Source organism: Nomascus leucogenys, chromosome 11 (assembly GCF_006542625.1).
Source record: "Nomascus leucogenys isolate Asia chromosome 11, Asia_NLE_v1, whole genome shotgun sequence".
Taxonomy (NCBI): domain Eukaryota; kingdom Metazoa; phylum Chordata; class Mammalia; order Primates; family Hylobatidae; genus Nomascus; species Nomascus leucogenys.
In genome coordinates this window covers 98233462-98250398 of record NC_044391.1, presented here as the reverse complement: position 1 = coordinate 98250398, position 16937 = coordinate 98233462, and the positions used below count along the sequence as shown (strand labels likewise).

Genomic DNA, 16937 nt, shown 5'->3' with positions numbered 1-16937 from the left:
ATAACCAATCCATGGACACAAGTTTTGATTTACTTACTAGTCTGAGTTACTTAGGATTTTTTTCCCTCATGAGGAACCAAGGAATAACCACATCTTCTTTCTAATACAGTGTTTCATAAACATTACTTTGGGTAGTATTTATTACCCCGGCCTCCTTTTCTCTTTGTTCTTCCTATAATATTTGAGTTTTAAGCAGAGTTCCCATCTATTCAGGTGATTAACTGTCCTTGTAAAGCTTTTAGCATGTGTTCCACTCTTTTAAGATTCTCGGATGAAACCCCGTCTCTACTGAAAGTACAAAAAATTAGCCGGGCATGGTGGCGGGCACCTATAGTCCCAGCTGCTCAGGAGGCTAAGGCGGGAGAATGGTGTGAACCCGGGAGGCGGAGCTTGCAGTGAGCCAAGATCGTGCCACCACACTCTAGCCTGGGCGACAGAGTGAAACTCTTGTCTCCAAAAAAAAAAAAAGATTCTCAGAACATGTCTGTTCCAAAGCTAGAATAAGTAGTTAGTTTTAGTTGAGAAAGTCTCATTAGCTTTCTATTGTAATACAGATTCCTATTCAGACAAACTTAGTATTTTATGCTAGTGAGACAGATTTTGACAGGTCTTGATTTTATTAGTTTATTTTCATTTTTATTTTTTTTGAGACAGAGTCTCACTTAGCTGCCCAGGCTGGAGTGCAGTGGCGTGATCTCAGCTCACTGCAGCTACCGTCTCCTGGGTTCAAGCGATTCTCCCATCTCAGCGTCCTGAGTAACTGGGATTACAGGCACCTGCCTCATGCCGGCTAATTTTTGTATTTTAGTAGAGATGGGGTTTTGTCATGTTGGCCAGGCTGGTCTTGAACTCCTGACCTCAGGTGATCCGCCCGCCTTGGCCTCCCAAAGTGCTAGGATTACAGGTGTGAGCCACCACACCTGGCCAATTTTTATTTTTCATACCTGACTTTCTAATTCTTTGCCAGACTGACATTGCCTTACCTTAAGTTCTGTGACTGATTACTGCTTAGTTGTTGAAAATATGTACCAGAAGTATGACCTATCTTCTTATCTCTTAGTGTTTTCATTTCTTGTCCTTCTTTGTTCCCCTGTTGATACACCTTGACTGTAATTTATTCAGTTTTTCCATACATACTTATTATTTCCTAGGATATGTATTTTTATGTTTTAGAAGGATCTTAGTTATAATCTGTGTAAATAATCACTTTTATACATTTAGGGAGTTGAAGTCAACGTCTGTCAGCAATGAAGCACCTCATCAGAGGTCTTTTGGGTATAAAAAGAAATAAATTTGTAGCTAATGACACTTGGACTTAAATCAAAGTTGACTCATCGTATAATGGATGCTAGTTTACTGCTTTCAAGCCTCAAGAGCTTTGCTGAGACTTTTAAAAATTGCTTAATTGAGATTATGAGTCAGTGTTCCCTATCATCAAATAAACAACAAATATTCTGTTTTTTAAAAAAGCATTTTGTGAAAACCATTCTTACCTGTGGGCTGTACAAAAATAGGTGACAGATTGGATTTGACATACAGGCTGTAGTTTGCAGATCCCTGGCTTAGATGACAGTTGAAACCAATTTGATACTAGAAGGCTCAGTTAACTAATGAATAATTGATTTGGTGTGTTGTTTTTCTCTGTCTTTCTCTTTTCTTTTTTCTTTTTCCTTTTTCCTTTCCTTTCCTTCCCCTTCCCCTTCCCCTTCCCCTTTCCCTTTCCCTTTCTTTCCTTTTTTTTTTTTTTTTTGTCAGAGTTTTCCTCTGTCGCCCAGGCTGGACTGCAGTGGTGCGATCTTGGCTCACTGCAACCTCCACCTCCCGGGTTCAAGCTATTCTCATTCCTCAGCCTCCTGAGTAGCTGAGATTACAGGCCTGCGCCGCCATGCCTGGGTAATTTTTTTGTATTTTTTTTGTAGAGATAGGGTTTCACCATGTTGATCAGGCTGGTCTCAAACTCCTGACCTCAGGCGATCTGCCCGCCTTGGCCTCCCAAAGTGCTGGGATTATAGGTGTGAGCCACCATGCCCAGCTGGTGTACTGTTTTTTTTTTTATGTCTTTATATGTTGGTGTTTATAAAGGTTGATAAGTCCTAATAAACATCATGTGCAATAGGTACTGAAATATTTCTTAATGAGATGAGCTTATTGTTTTCCCTGTTCCTAATTCCTGGAGATGTCTGTCTGAGATCTGACCCTGATTTTGGTCTTCTAATACATTTTTTAGGCCTATAAAAATGCCTTCTTAAAAACTGCTTTATGACCTCATACTCTCAGGTAGCTTGCAAGGTTCCTGTTACAACTCTGTAACTTATACTGACTCAAGTCTTTGAAGTGTAGAAGTAGAGGAGACTGTCTGATTCAATTTTCTCATTTTATAGATGACACAGAGACCCAGAAAATTCGCATCATTTGTCTAAAATCATATAGGCCATCCAAGATGTTATTTTTAATTTACATCCGAGCTCTGGATTCCAATGAAAAAGAGAAGGAAAAGTAAAACTTAAATTAAGTTTGTCACGTCCAAGTTATAATTATACTTTAGTTTTGGACTAACTTATGTTTGTAAGATAAAGTAATTTCGATTACACATTTGACTTTGGATCATGCAAAGGGTGTCTAGATCTCTTAAAAACGTGCTGTAGCCAGGAGATTTAAGAAGATAATCTTATTGCTTTCTTTGTGTCCATAACTCTTTCACTGTTTTTTTCAGTCATCTAAATTTAAAATTATGTAATCGAGGATCACAGTTGGGCCCTGGCTTCAAGAATGGAATCAGAAAAGCATATGCTGTCTGTCTTGATTGAGGGTGACGTTTAAAGTAGTACTGGATGTGTAGAAGAACTAGGAGAGGATTAAATATTTGGAGCAGTAGTTGTCCAGCGAGCATATGCTGAACTCAGTTTTGTGATGCTGAAAATGCTGTACATATTCAGTTCACTGAATGAGTCGTAGCTGGATTGCCTCACTAGTCCTGTGTTTTTGTAATATTTGCTGAATTATTGTCTTCAGAGTTATGCAGTAAAATGATATTTCATGGTGAACATTTACAATATTAAGTGAACTTTTGAATATAGCCACCAATTGGCTAAATATTAAGACTAATTTTGGATTTGCTTTTGGCTACTTTAATATAGCTGTGGTTTGAATTAAGTAGTTGATTGCCCGTAAGTGATTGGAATTTTAAATAAAAGCTTTTATGAGTATACAAGTGATTTCTGAGAGGAGGAAAGTTACAAAGATCTAATTTTTGGGAGGATCTCAGTTAGTATTTAAGAACAAGTAAATATGATCAGGTAGAATATACAAATAAATCCTTTGTGAATTTAGGAAGTGTCTATTTTGAATATCCTGTTTATTTAATAAGCCATAAGCTCTTTGAGGGCAGGACTTCATTTATGCATGGTATACTCTTCATCAGGCCTGATACCTGGGTGGTAAAGTGTAAAGACTGGGTGAGTGTCTCAGTGCTGTTTTGTGACCTAGTTTAAAGACAGTTGTTCTAAAAGATACCATAATGGAGGAACTATAGTGGTAAGTCTTCTTGTGTACTCTTTGAGATCTGATTCCTAGTATCTAGTACTCGTGCAGGCAGGTGAAGACCACATCACATCCTAGAGCATTCATTTGGCTATATAAATAAACCATAATGGACAAGTTCTGCAAAGGCTTATTAAGTCCACTCATGAAGTAGTGACATTTTCTCTAATTTCACTCTTTGGCACATAGGCTTTTAAGTTGTTTTAGAATTAAGCCATTCAAGGTCTTTTTCCTTTAAAAACCTTACTTTTAATTGCCGGGAACTGATACAGCACTATGATCAATTAAATAATCAGTTTATAGCAGTTTGGACAGATAACTTTCCTGCTCTTACTCAGTATTTTTTATTATGACTTAAAAATAGATCAGCAATATATATTTCTTACAGGAATTTTTATAAGCAATAATTAATATCATTTTGATTTGTATTTTTCTTTGCCCTGGAATGCATTAGGTGGTGCTGGTGCTGAAGCATCACTTGTTACTAGTTTCAGCTGGGAAATTCATGGCCTTTGCTAATCAGAATGAGCATTGTGAAAAACCTTTGCAGGTTGGATACTTTCATCCAAGTTTTGGACTGAATGATATTAGGGGAAAAGAATACTTACTCTGTTTCTTTATCAGTCTGTCTCAGTTGGATTCCACCTAGCCCATCTCATTTTGGGAAATCCTAACAATAAAATAGTTGCTAATTGTTCCCTGTGACAAACATATTCATGCTTGATCAAATTATGATTTAATTTCTTATAATTTTATCATGGATGGGGTTGGATGTTTTGTTTTTAAAGTCATTCAGTTCAGCATGCCTTCAGAATTGACTGAGTGCCTGCTATGTGTGCCCAGCACCTTACTGGTGGTTAGGCTAAAGTTGAGCAAGGTGTCCTGCCAGAACATTTACCATCTAGTGTACTGTAGTACATCTAGACCAGTGCCCTGGGCCAGTGTCCTCAAAGGAGTATTTGACTTATTCCATTAAGCATGTAATAAACCTTCAAGTTATATAAAGTTAATTGTACTCTTTGAATTAACTTTTTTGGTGAAGAGGGTACCTTTTCTTTAGATGAAGATACTATAATTGTCACTCTTCCTCTGTGGTTTTCCATCTCAGTAATTGACAGTACCAACCGTTCAGTTGTCCAGAGAGAAACCTTTGATTCTTTCCTTTTCCTCAACTATGCCTCAACTATGCATCCAGTCAGTTACCATTGAGTCTACCTCCGAAATATTTTTGGAACCCCAGTGTTCCTTTGTGACAGTCCAGGATTTAGTCTTCTCCTGAATTACTGCAATATCTTCCTAATTTGGCTCCCTAATTCCCCTTACTCCAATCTAGCTGTTTATAGTCTGTGCTTCTCCCTGCTCTTCCTGAAACTGTGTAATGGATTTGTTTTCTCTTAGTGCTGCCTTGAAGGTCCTCCTGAATATAGTTTCTGCCTGCATTTCAAGCCTTACTGGTCTCTGTCCTCACTGAGCCCTTCCACACCTGCTGCAGCTCATGGGATTCTTCTGTTAACTTCCTCCCTTCCCCAGGCACCCTTGTTTTCAGGCCCCTCCTTTAGTCTGAATACCAAGGACACTTCTTCTAAATGTGTTCCTAGACTGCTAACTTTAGTTAGGGCTTCTTCTGTGTGTGTCCACTAGAAAATTGTCATTGCCTGCCATTTGTCTTTCTCCCTATGAGATAAAAGCTTGGTGGGTGGTACTTAGTCACCACTTTCTCCTCAATGTAGGGCAGTAGCAGTTTGTCACATGGTAGCCTGCTCAAATACTTGTTAATTTGATTTTTTTAAAAATCTATTAACTATATCATAAAGAAATCCATGATGTCGCAGGACAACCAGCATAGTTCCACGTTAGATATTTCTTTATGCTGAATAGATGTGAATATATCATTTTTAAAGAGGAATCAGCAAACTACACTCTGTGGACCAAATCTAGCTCGCTCTCCTTTTAGGGGGATCACAAGCAAAGAAAGGTCTTTACATTTTTATAAGTGCTTAGGAAAAAAAAATCAAAAGAATAATACTTTATGATACAATGATATTATGAAATTCAAATTTCAGTGTCCATAAATTGAGTTTATTGGAACACAGCCAGACTCGTTTGTTTACATATTGTGTGTTGCTGCTTTTGCATCACACAGCAGAGTTGAGTAATTGTAACAGGCTGTATGGCTGATAAAGCCTGAAATATTTATTGTTTGGCTCTTTATATAAAAGTTTCCTGACCTCTCCTTTAAATCATTTCTGTGACATGAGAACAAATAAGTATAATTAGATATATTTGAGTCATGCCTCAGTTTTCTTTTTTCCCCCACTTCGTGTTAAGGTTTAAGTATGTCCAGTAAGAGAGCATCATTTGAGTTTTGGGAACTGTATTCCAGCCTATCTCATACATACCTAGAGCTTTTTGAGATTGAACATTACAGATGAGATGTTGAGAAAATAGAGACTTCATATCCTGCCAAGTTTCATAGATAAAACTGGAGTGGATAACTCATGGTTCTACCCCACCCAATGGTCTTTTCCCAAGTAACTAATATTCTTTTTTAACTAAATTAGCCTTCTTGCAAATAACTAACATTTTTTATTTTTAAAATTTACTTCTTTTTACAGTTAAGGAGAAAAAATGAGCAACTTTTTATGCTATTTGATAAAATCATTAAAATATTATGCTAAAGCCCTCTTAAAAGTTTTGTTTTATTTTTGCCAATATGTTACTTTGAAGAAAAATAGCACCAGCCATGTTTTGGTTGTATAATCATTTTCCTAACTATTGGAAGCAACTTTGTCAGGTTTTATTATTAGGCAATGTAGAACCTTCGTTTTACATCATTTAATAAAATCAAATGGTTTTTACAACATTGTTTACATCTTGTTTAAAAATATTTTACTGAGAAAATAATTAACTTTGTTTTATTTTTAGGGTTATATCCTGTGTTGTGACCTCATGGTTTAAGTGGGAATAAAGATGAGTATAAGCAGTGATGAGGTCAACTTCTTGGTATATAGATACTTGCAAGAGTCAGGTGAGTACTTTTATAAAGTAAATAGGCCTCAAATTATTTTAATATTCTCAAAATAATCTTTTATGCATTTGAAATTTGTATCAGTCCAAACCGTTGAACTTTGTATGTTTCCTTAATGTCTGGACTGCCATTTTAAAGCTATGTTTTACTGCATGGTTTAACTCTCTGACTCTTTCAAATATGTTGGAAACAAGGCAATTATTTGTAACAGTTTGGCTTTCGCTGTTCAAAGACCATTTTTATAATTTGTTATGAGGTGAGATTATTGCATATGTTTAGTAGGAACATAAAAACTTTTAGCCACCATCAGTTTGATAATGTATATCCAGAATCCTCAGTTAAATGTTGTTGGTCCTAATTGTAGTTAGTATTTTGGAAATTAAATTAACAGTATTTTCCTAGAATACTTTCAAAATTATTATTTGAATTAAGTGTATCCTTGATCTGAATTGTTATTATTGTAATGGGAGTAATTATAAATAGAAATCATTGAAAGCCATTTGCAACTAATATTAAATCAATCACCAAGTTTTATTGACAGATAAAACAGAAGGAATACTGCAAGGATAAATGTGGATGGATTAGGCAAAAATTTAAAAGAGGGACACATGGTTGGGTATGGGTGGAGGTATAGGATGATGAGAAAGATTAATTGCCAATGGAAGTGCCGATTGCTACTAAAAAATGAAAGCATTTGGTGATTTCAAATGTCGTGGTCTAGAGATTGAATTTTAGAAATTATACCTTAAAGTTACAGTTTTAGTAGTAAGGTGAGGTGCCCCATAAAAAAGATAATTTTGGTAGTCAAGTGTGAGGGAGGATGGAAGGATAAAGTAGAGGTCTAAGCCTATAGAATATTGAGCCCTCAGTTTATGGTTTTGAGACTTGAATCATTCTTCTTGTATAGCATAGTTAGTTGTCCTTTCCTATACAAGGAATACAAACATGGCTTTTGGTCTGAGAGCCTATTGCTTGCTGAGATGTTCCCAGCTGTTCTTCAGTGCTGAGCATTTTTGAGGGGTAGGGGTTTTCTATTCCCAAACACCATCACTGCCCCTCTCTGAGGTGTAACAGCTGTGAAAGTGATGTCCAGAAGGACAGGGAGGGAAAGAGAGATTAGTATTCAAGCCCACAGAGAATAATTTATAATGAAGCTTTGAAGTTAATAGCTCTTGTTTTGTTTTCTTTGTTTAAACTGGTAGACTGGTAGTGAAGGCAGATCTAAAGAATGTTTTGAATAGGATAAAATGATTAATAAAGTGAAAAAGTAGTGACTAGTGATTGTTACATATGTAACTTGTAAACAAGTTTAACAATTTCAAATACTTGTGTTTGAAAGTTGTTGTGTAGCACTTTCAACCAAAATGAAAAAAAAATGTTGGGTTAAAGCAAACTCTGCTTTCTACTTTTAAATTTAATCACCTTTTAAGCCAGAGCTTTGAGACTTTTGGACACTGGAGCAAAAACCACTGTGAAGGATCAGTAGATGGGAAATATATTGTAAAGGCTTGTTGGTGTATGGTAAAGACAACTATTTAGGTTGAACCATATAAAATTACTGCTGTTGGAAGTTAGAAACAGTTGAATAGCTCAGCAGTACCTTGTGGTTCAGTGGTGTTAATGAGAGCACTAATATTTTTCTTTTTCTAAACAAAAGTCCACAAATTGATACTTGATGTTACTGTAAGAAAACAGTAAAAAGGAGCAGTAAAATAATATTCTCGGTTAATTTCTGAACGAGTAGATTAAATATTATTAAAAGTTGTGCGTTTGTTTGTTTGTTTGTTTTTTGAGATGGAGTTTCGCTCTTGTTGCTCAGGCTGGAGTGCAGTGGCGTGATCTCGGCGGCAGGTTCAAGCGATTCTCCTGCCTCGGCCTCCCGAGTAGCTGGAATTCTAGGCATGCACCACCACGCCCGGCTAGTTTTGTATTTTTAGTAGAGATGGGGTTTCTCCATGTTGGTCAGGCTGATCCCAAACTCCTGACCTCAGGTGATCCGCCCGCCTTGGCTTCCCAAAGTGCTGGGATTACAGGCATTACACCCGGCCCAAAGGTGTTCTTAAACTTGCTTTTCTTCTTAGAGAAAACACCCTTCAAAATTCCATGTTTTAAGGTGTTTTATGTTGAAATAAAAATAAACCAAGAATTAAAAAAAATTTGTATGGTAGACTGATATATCAAGTTCTCCATAATTGTTTAGTATGTTCTTTAGGTGTGCTCTGTGTATTCTTTAGAAAGTTTTAGACTTTGCAGTGTAGTGGTGATGCCAAATGACATCTCTAAAAATGTGAAAACCAGTCCCTTGGTAAAAATTGTAACTTTTTATTTACATTGTGATTTATAGGGAAAAATCAGACTCAACTGATGACATTTTAACTTATGGCAGTTTTCTCAGGACTGCAACTTGCCATAAATTTAAGAACTGCTTATGTAAGAATTTTGAAGTTTGAGCCTCTGACTACCTGCATCAGAGTCACACTGAGTGGGGCCTGGGAATCTGCATTTTACAAATGCCCCAAGTGATTCTTTTGGCTTAATAAAGTTTGAAAGCCACTAGTCTATATTAGTTGCAGGACAATTAGAACTTGACAAGAAAATGACAAGTATTTAGCATATGCACAATATCTTGACAGAAAAATTATGCTGAGTATTCAAGATAAAGTAGAAAACATGGAATGTACATCTGCTGAGGTTTGGGCTATGAGAACATATCCTAAAGAGGGGCTGTCACTGAAAGTGTATATTTGAAATTGCATCCAGAAATAGGATATGGAAGAGAGTTTGAGAATGTTATAGTCCTGTGAACTCAGGACAGGGTTCAGACAGAACTCAGAATCTTACCCATAACAAATGCCATAGTAGCTTTAGATTTGGGCATTTGCCACTTATTCCAAAGCTTTTTCTTGGTTCTGATCTCCAATTCTATCCTTAAATATGGCTACTTTTGCAATAGATCCTAATTCAGAATCACCCAGTACAGTAATGTCTGAGTTGTTTTGGGGATTCATCATGTTTATCACTACAACCTACAAATGATACTTACGGAGAATTAGTCATTCAGTATCTAAGAAATGCGACATAAATTACTCTTAGGTTATAACTATGTTTCTTGAAAGATCTAAAGTAATACCGAAGAAACTGGAATCCTTATACTGCTGCTTTCCCTGCAGTAGAGCACTGAATTGGATTAAGAGACAGCAGAAAAGGGACATTGTGGCAAAGGAAGGATTTGTGCAGGGACATTCAAAGGACTGGTTTGTGAAGACTTCCAAAAAGCAAAAATAAAATTTCCGCCTGGCCTGTCTCATTATCAAAGACTGTCCAAAAACACATTATAAAAGTTTTTATGTTTTGATAAATATGTGGTTTAGTAATACTGTTTTTATGTAAGAACTTTTAACATTTGTTCTCTGCATATTGTTCATTGTTGACTGTGGTATCTCTCTGCAGGGGGAAAATCACTTAAATGGTTTTAGTCTTAAGTATTTTTTACTGTTGTCAATACTAGAAGATAATATCTGTTGAAAGTTTCCCTTCTCCAAAATTACATAAATTCTGAGATTCATTTTTCTTACCTATAAAATACGTTGCTGTGGAGAAGGGATTTACCTTGTGATATTCAGCCTCAAATATTTGATGGACATCTCTGTTTTAAATAAGCCATCCCTCGGACTCATCAAAACTAATTAAAGAAAAATATATTTATTGTAGGGTTTTTATTAACTATTGTAACTTTTTATTTTTTGCAATTTTATCACTAGAAAGTTCACCCTACGCAAATTTCTTTGGTCCTCACCATTCTGCCTTTTTATGAAGTAGACTTCTCTATTCAACAAATATTTCCTAGGGAATAAAATGATTTTTTTCTCTTTTGAGATGATTTGAAAATTGAGCGTATTTAATATATAATACTGTAAGTAATGATTAACTTGATTCAAAAGTATTGTTCCTTTAATTAGTGTTTGCCCAAGGGCATTAATTTCATTGCCCTAATAACGTATCTAGCAACCATATGCAGGTAAATACTTAGTGGTACATGCTAAGTTGCATATAGTAGAACCTGATACAGTGTTAATTTTAGAGGCACTAAGCTGGTTTGGACCTTTTTAATCTCTCCCCCACCTTTTGCATCACCATTGACTTCTTTAGTTATTTGCAGTTGTGGTTTATTTTTTTTCTGAAGAAATAGTTTCTGGCAGTTATTTTTGAACTTTCTGACACCTGTTTTTCTTAGAAGAAAACCTGTTTTCTATAAGAAGTCATTTTATCTTCAGTTGTGTATTTGCTTTAGGGAAAGAATTCTTGATACTAGGTTTAACTATTACAGTCTAAGAGCTCTGTAACTTCTCCATTTATATTGTACTTGACTGTTGGAAGCTGTGAAACAGTTGCATCTTATAATTGAAAGACTTAACTGGAATTGCAAAATCAAAATGTCCTTGTTACTAAAATGAGTAACTTTCTAGATGGCGATTCTGAATATTATTACTTTTTAAAAATTTATTTAAAAAATAACCGATGTTGCATACTGTCTCCATTTATAAGAAAGATGATATATAAGAAGGAAATATATAAAATCTGTGTTAGGGTTCTCTTGAGGGACATAACTAATAGGATATATGTATATATGAAAAGGAGCTTATTAGGGGGAATTGACTCACACAATCACAAGGTAAAGGCCCACAATAGGCTGTTTGCAAGTTGAGGGGCAAGGAAGCCACTGGTGGATCGGTCCAAGTCCCAAAACCTCAAAGGGAGGGAAGCCAACAGTGCAGCCTTCCATCTGTGGCCAAAGGCCCGCGAACCCCTGGTAAACCACTGGTGTAAGTCCAAGAGTCCAAAAGCTGAAGAACTTGGAATCTGATGTTCAAGGGCAGGAGGCATCCAGCACGAGAGAAAGATGAAGGCTGGAAGACTCAGCAAATCTAGTCTTTTCTATGTTCTTCTATGTTCTTCCTGCTTTATCCTAGCTGTGCTGGCAGCTGATTAGGCCGTACCCACCCAGATTGAGGGTGGGTCTGCCTCTTCCAGTCCACTGACTCAAATGTTAATCTCCTTTGGCGTACTCTCACAATTATATCCAGGAACAATACTTTGTATCCTTCAATCCAGTCAAGTTGACAGTATTAACCAGGATGATATATAAGAAGGATGATACATGTAGGCTTCAAGAATTTGGTTTATGAAGGATCTCCTTATCTCTCTTGCACCCTACCTCCCTCCATTTTTTCCCCCTAACTTTTTCAACAGGATTTCCCGTCTCCTTAGAAATACTGGCCTTGTACCATATCATTTGTTTTTTGAGATGGTGATTATTACTTCAAATGTTATATTTTTAAGATCACAAGTCAGAACCATATACTATTATTTTTTAATTTAGAAAACGTGATCACAGTAGGCACAAACTAACCTTTATGTATAACATTAAAGCTCTGACCTGTACTACCATGTAACATATAGCTCATTCATTCATTTTTCTGTTTCATTGTAGCAGTTTCACATTAGCCCTGTAATGGCTAGTGAATATTACAGTGCAGTTTCTTTGTTGACTCAGATAAAGGTAACTGGGCCATTCCTTCCTATGTACCTTATGCCCGGTGCCATTTATGAACAGACATTACCAGTGTATTCGATGGAGTCAGGTTAAAGTGGTTATCAGTAATGTGCTTCTAGTCAGGAAGAACTGCAGTGAAGAGAGCTCAGCATCTGGTATGTCCACCTTCAGTCTGCCTTTTAGTTTTTATCAGTAGATGACCAGCTACAGAAGTGCAAGTAGGTATATAGTTTTGTTTTATAATCAAATGAAATATAGAATAGCCTTGATTTTACACACATGGTTGTATCCATGACTAATTAACAATAAACAACAAGCAGTTATCATAAATGCTGATAATTACAATTCTTTTTTTTCCCAAATAAGTTTTTCTCCTCTTTTTGTAAGCTGAATTACCATTTTTTGCTGACACAGGAAATTTGTATTACACATTCCTGCTAACACACTTATCAAAGGACAATGGTCCTTTAATAATTGCCAAACAGAGAATTTGTTCAATGTTTTTTAGGACTAGCCAGCATAGTGAGAGTATAAGGAAACATGTAAATTGCTTTTGGCATTATTAATAATTTTTTTTGGAAAGCAATTTGGCAATGATGAAAACCTTCTTTAAAATGCTTATATCCCCTTCAGCTTTTGAGGGAATCCATCCTAAGGAGAAAAAAACAACACACATTGTACATGGCAAAAGCCTATACATATAGATAGTTGAGGTAAGATTCTTTTAAAATAGTGATCATTGGAAAAGTTCGAAGGTCCAGCTATGGCGTGAATAATTTACTGGCTGAATATTATGATCCTATTAAAATTATTTCAGAAAGTATTATTTATATAAAATGTTTATAGTTACATGTATTTTTAAGGGCAAAATTAGGGCATGAAATTTTATGGCTAGTATATAAGTACTAGATCTAGCTCTTCAATAGCAAAGATCCCCTGTGTCATTTTTTCCCCTTCCTATTTACCTTTTCTAAAATCTGGATCTGTAGGGCAGAGTTGGAGTCAAGAAAGCATTTGATGATGAGAACATGAGTATAATTTGCTGGGCTTTTCTGACTTGAAGCTTATATAGGACCTTGGATCAATCAAATTTTCGTTTCAGACTAGGGCAGTATGTTGTGGTCGTATTTAAGCTTTGCCTTTTTTACCAGTTTGTCTCATCTAGTCATCCTGTACGATAACCATGGTGTTCAGAGTCCATTTTCTTATTCTTATGTTGCCTATTTGCAAGGTAGAGTTGGCAGGCTCTATATGACGAACTCCCCTTTGAGAACACAGTCCCTAACATCCTTACGGAAAGCACTTCCTGAAACAAGCAATCTATAGAAAATGGCTGTTTTGTGATCTCATGCGTGCCACCCCACTCCCTGCCAGCTGCCGTTGCTCTTCTCTGTCACTGAATGACTGTATACTTCATGTGTTTCAGTCTTATTTCTTTCTGGAGTCTCTCTTCTTCCTAACTCTCAATACCCTAGTCAATGTTTAGAGTACTTGATTACAGAGGTACTATCAGATTTGCTCTTACCCTTGGAAAGAAGGGATGCTATTTTAGATGGTCATGCTGGATTTTAACATCTAACAGATTTAGGTGGTCTCTTTTGCCTCCTATTATATAAATCAAAAGCTGTCACTGGAAAAAGCCTTTTTCTGCATATATATTTACAGATAAATGGAAATAGCTTCTGGCACAAAACTAGTTCAAGTTTTAGATTTTTCCAAGGAAGACTTAAGTCATATGCTTTTTCTGGAGTCACAGATTTTTTTTTTTGATTCACCAAAATACATTATAGTATAATTGCATTCTAATTTAAAAAATGTTTATTGAGGACTTGTTGACTCAGGTAATGTGCTAGTTTCCCAGAATTAAAGGATTACTAGACTTAAACCCTTTTGTCAGGATCCCAGTCTATTAGTCACACATAGGCAAACAACCATAGCCACAGAGGTGATAACCAGTGTGGTAAGTGCCACACATACAGAAATTCTAGGATCAGCATAGGAGAGACTGATTAGCCCTGGTGTAGTGAAAGAGGACTTCACCTCCATTCAGATAGGAGAAAGAGCAAAGGAGGACATAAGGCTCAGAGGCATGATATATAACACAGCATATTCAAGATGTTAGATGTAATTTGCCACCACTTGAATTTATTGTGTAATGGGAGTGAGACGGGGTGTGTAGTATTGAGATGAGACTGGAGAGACAGAAGAGCCAGATTACAAAAACAACTGCCATAATTAGGTGTTTGGCCTTTATTATGAAGGCCAAGGGGATCATTGAAAATTCTCAAGCAAGAAGTGATATGTTCAGTTTTTTGTTTTACAAGTAGTAGTCTAGCTGTAGCTTGACATATGTACTGAATTGAGGAGGAGGGGAAAGAAATGTATATAGCAAAGGGTAATGGGGACTAAACACAGATCTGGCAGAAAAGGTAAGGTGATGAACATCTACAGATGGTAGAGTGATAGGATTTGGTAAATTGTCAAATGCCAAGGACCGAGAGAGAACAGGGAGTTAGGATGACTATGACTTTCAGGTGTAGTGAAATGAGATCAGAAGTTTCTAAGGAAAAGTGGTTTTAGGGAGGAGAAGAAGAAACTTGATTTTGAACATAATAATTTTAAACTGCTATGTAATGCCATGGCTAGAAATAAAGAAAATATTCTAGTTGAACTCAACATTTAAGCAGAGCGTTTAAGTTTGGAACTTCTCCAGGGTAAACATTAATGAGAAGTGCCAAAACAATGCTAATGACTACTTCAGGGATGTTTCCTTGCTATCTGAGAGCATCCTAAGTACATCTGCAGTACCTTGAGATGCGTGTAAGCACCTGTGATAGTTTTTCTCCTGGTCTGACAGAACAAATTCAGGATATCTGCAACATTCTAGCCAGAAATGGGCACAGTTCCACCTGCAACTCTTAGACTATTCTTGGACATATTATTACTTTAAACTTAAACTCTATAAGCTAATTAGATAGAGTCTAAATTTAACAATTTTGACTATTTAAATTGCAGCCATGAATATACAGAAATCATGTACCTTAAACAAATTTATAAGCATTACATAACTCAAGACACTTTCAAAACCTTGGCAGTAAATATGGCAATAAGATGGCTCAGTGTTTCAGGCACTGCGTAACCACTTTCCAGGACCCCGAGTTGAAAACAAAACAGTGATGTAGTCTTTTACTTTCTATCAGGAAACAGAAGCTCACTCGCTCCCTTAGCTTTATCCTTGACCATATTTTAACTGTTCAAGAGGAGTAGTAGAGTCTCTGAATGAATTTGAATCTGTACTTTCTCATTTATTAGTTGTGATTTTCCGTTAGATTATAAAATAATAAAATTGTATGTGTGTACATAGTATCTAGCATATGATATAGGCCCTCTGTAAATGATGTCTTCTCTCTCGAAGTTTTCTTAAATCTCTTAAACTGCTTGGCTGTTTGGCTGTTTTTACTAGGGATGATTTACTGTGAATTTATTCAGGGAGGGGGTATATAATTGAAAACAGGAATCTCCAACCTCACTGCTTAAGGATTTTACTGCTATGTCTCTCATTGTTTCTCCCCATCCTCCCTCATCCTTATTCTGTTTTCTACCTTGGTGATCTTGAATCTACTCATATTCAGGTAGTTGTGGGCTTTCTGATAGGGACAATTCAAAACGGTGCTTCTCCGCCCCCACCCCTCCCACCCCCGCACCGCCCCCCGATTGGTATCTCTATGAGCCCAGATTAAGGTGAAAACTATGAAAACTATAAATGCATTTAATTATGATCTTGCCTATGGGCAAAATCAGGGGCTAAAATCAAGGTCTTAGAGGTAACATTTTTTCCACTTGCCTTTTCCGCTGTGGGTTAGATGTTGTGAACATAATGAGTTAGGTGTTCCACAGAGAGAAGGAGGGGGTTACAAGGAAAATCAGCTTAGGTGTACTCTGACTACCAAATAACCAGATTTTCCTAGCCACATGCTGTTTGTGAGCCCACAGTATATTATACTAGACTGTTCATAAGTACCACAAGGAGTATAAGAGTGGAAGCACAAAATCCAATAAAGAAATGTACTAAACACTAAAAAACTAGGCTAGATAGGCTAGCCAACAGAGATACTATATAGATTAAATCAGTTTAACCAAGACCCAAAATAGGCCCGTATTTATTTCCTTTGTTAGGAATAAATGTTTATTAATATTCTATATTACATGTACAATTTAATTGAATTGTTTAAAATACTTTATAGAAATTACTACTTAATGATAAGTGGTGATTAATATTTCAGTAAAGAAAATAACCACCCTTGGTTTATCAGCTTGTTGGAATTTTACCTTTGATTTTTGGCTAGATATTAATAAAAAGCAAGGCCAACATAAAGAGATTTTTATTAAGTAAGTGCTTTGGTTGTAAGTATTTCAAGTTAAAAGTAAGTAAGTGCTGATGGAGACCTATAAACCAGATAATCATTTGCTAGCTATTCATTTCTTAAATATTTCATATAGATGAGTTATTACTAAGTGGCAAAGAATTGGTATTTTTTAAATCACTTAATTCATACATAAAATGAGATTTAACCGTTATGATTTTTTAATATTTAAATTTTTATTAGTTTTAGTGTTCTAAGTAGTTTCAAAGAGCTCCAAAATATTGAATTTATCAGATGTTTGACAATTTATATGTAGAAATTTAAATACTTCAAATTTTACCCGAGTGCTAGATTGCTTTAAAGACATTATTGAATTATAACTACATAGTAGATAACAATTACATGAAGTAAATGAAGATCATTCAGAATGAATGAATTCCTATTTAAAGCA

General features: G+C 36.0%; 1 protein-coding gene across 7 annotated transcripts in view; it reads left to right on the top strand.

Annotated features, from left to right (window-relative positions):
• Positions 1-16937, top strand: part of TBL1XR1 (transducin beta like 1 X-linked receptor 1) — a 178420-nt gene that overhangs the window by 127720 nt on the left and 33763 nt on the right. For 5 of the 7 annotated variants that reach the window (XM_003256479.4, XM_030822839.1, XM_003256480.4 and 2 more), the window contains one exon: positions 6466-6568. The exons of the other annotated variants lie outside the window; for them this stretch is intronic. In XM_003256479.4, the coding sequence (XP_003256527.1) occupies positions 6511-6568 (58 nt within the window). In that variant the 5' untranslated portion in view covers positions 6466-6510. The remainder of the gene's footprint in view (positions 1-6465; positions 6569-16937) is intronic. 7 annotated transcript variants of the gene reach the window in all.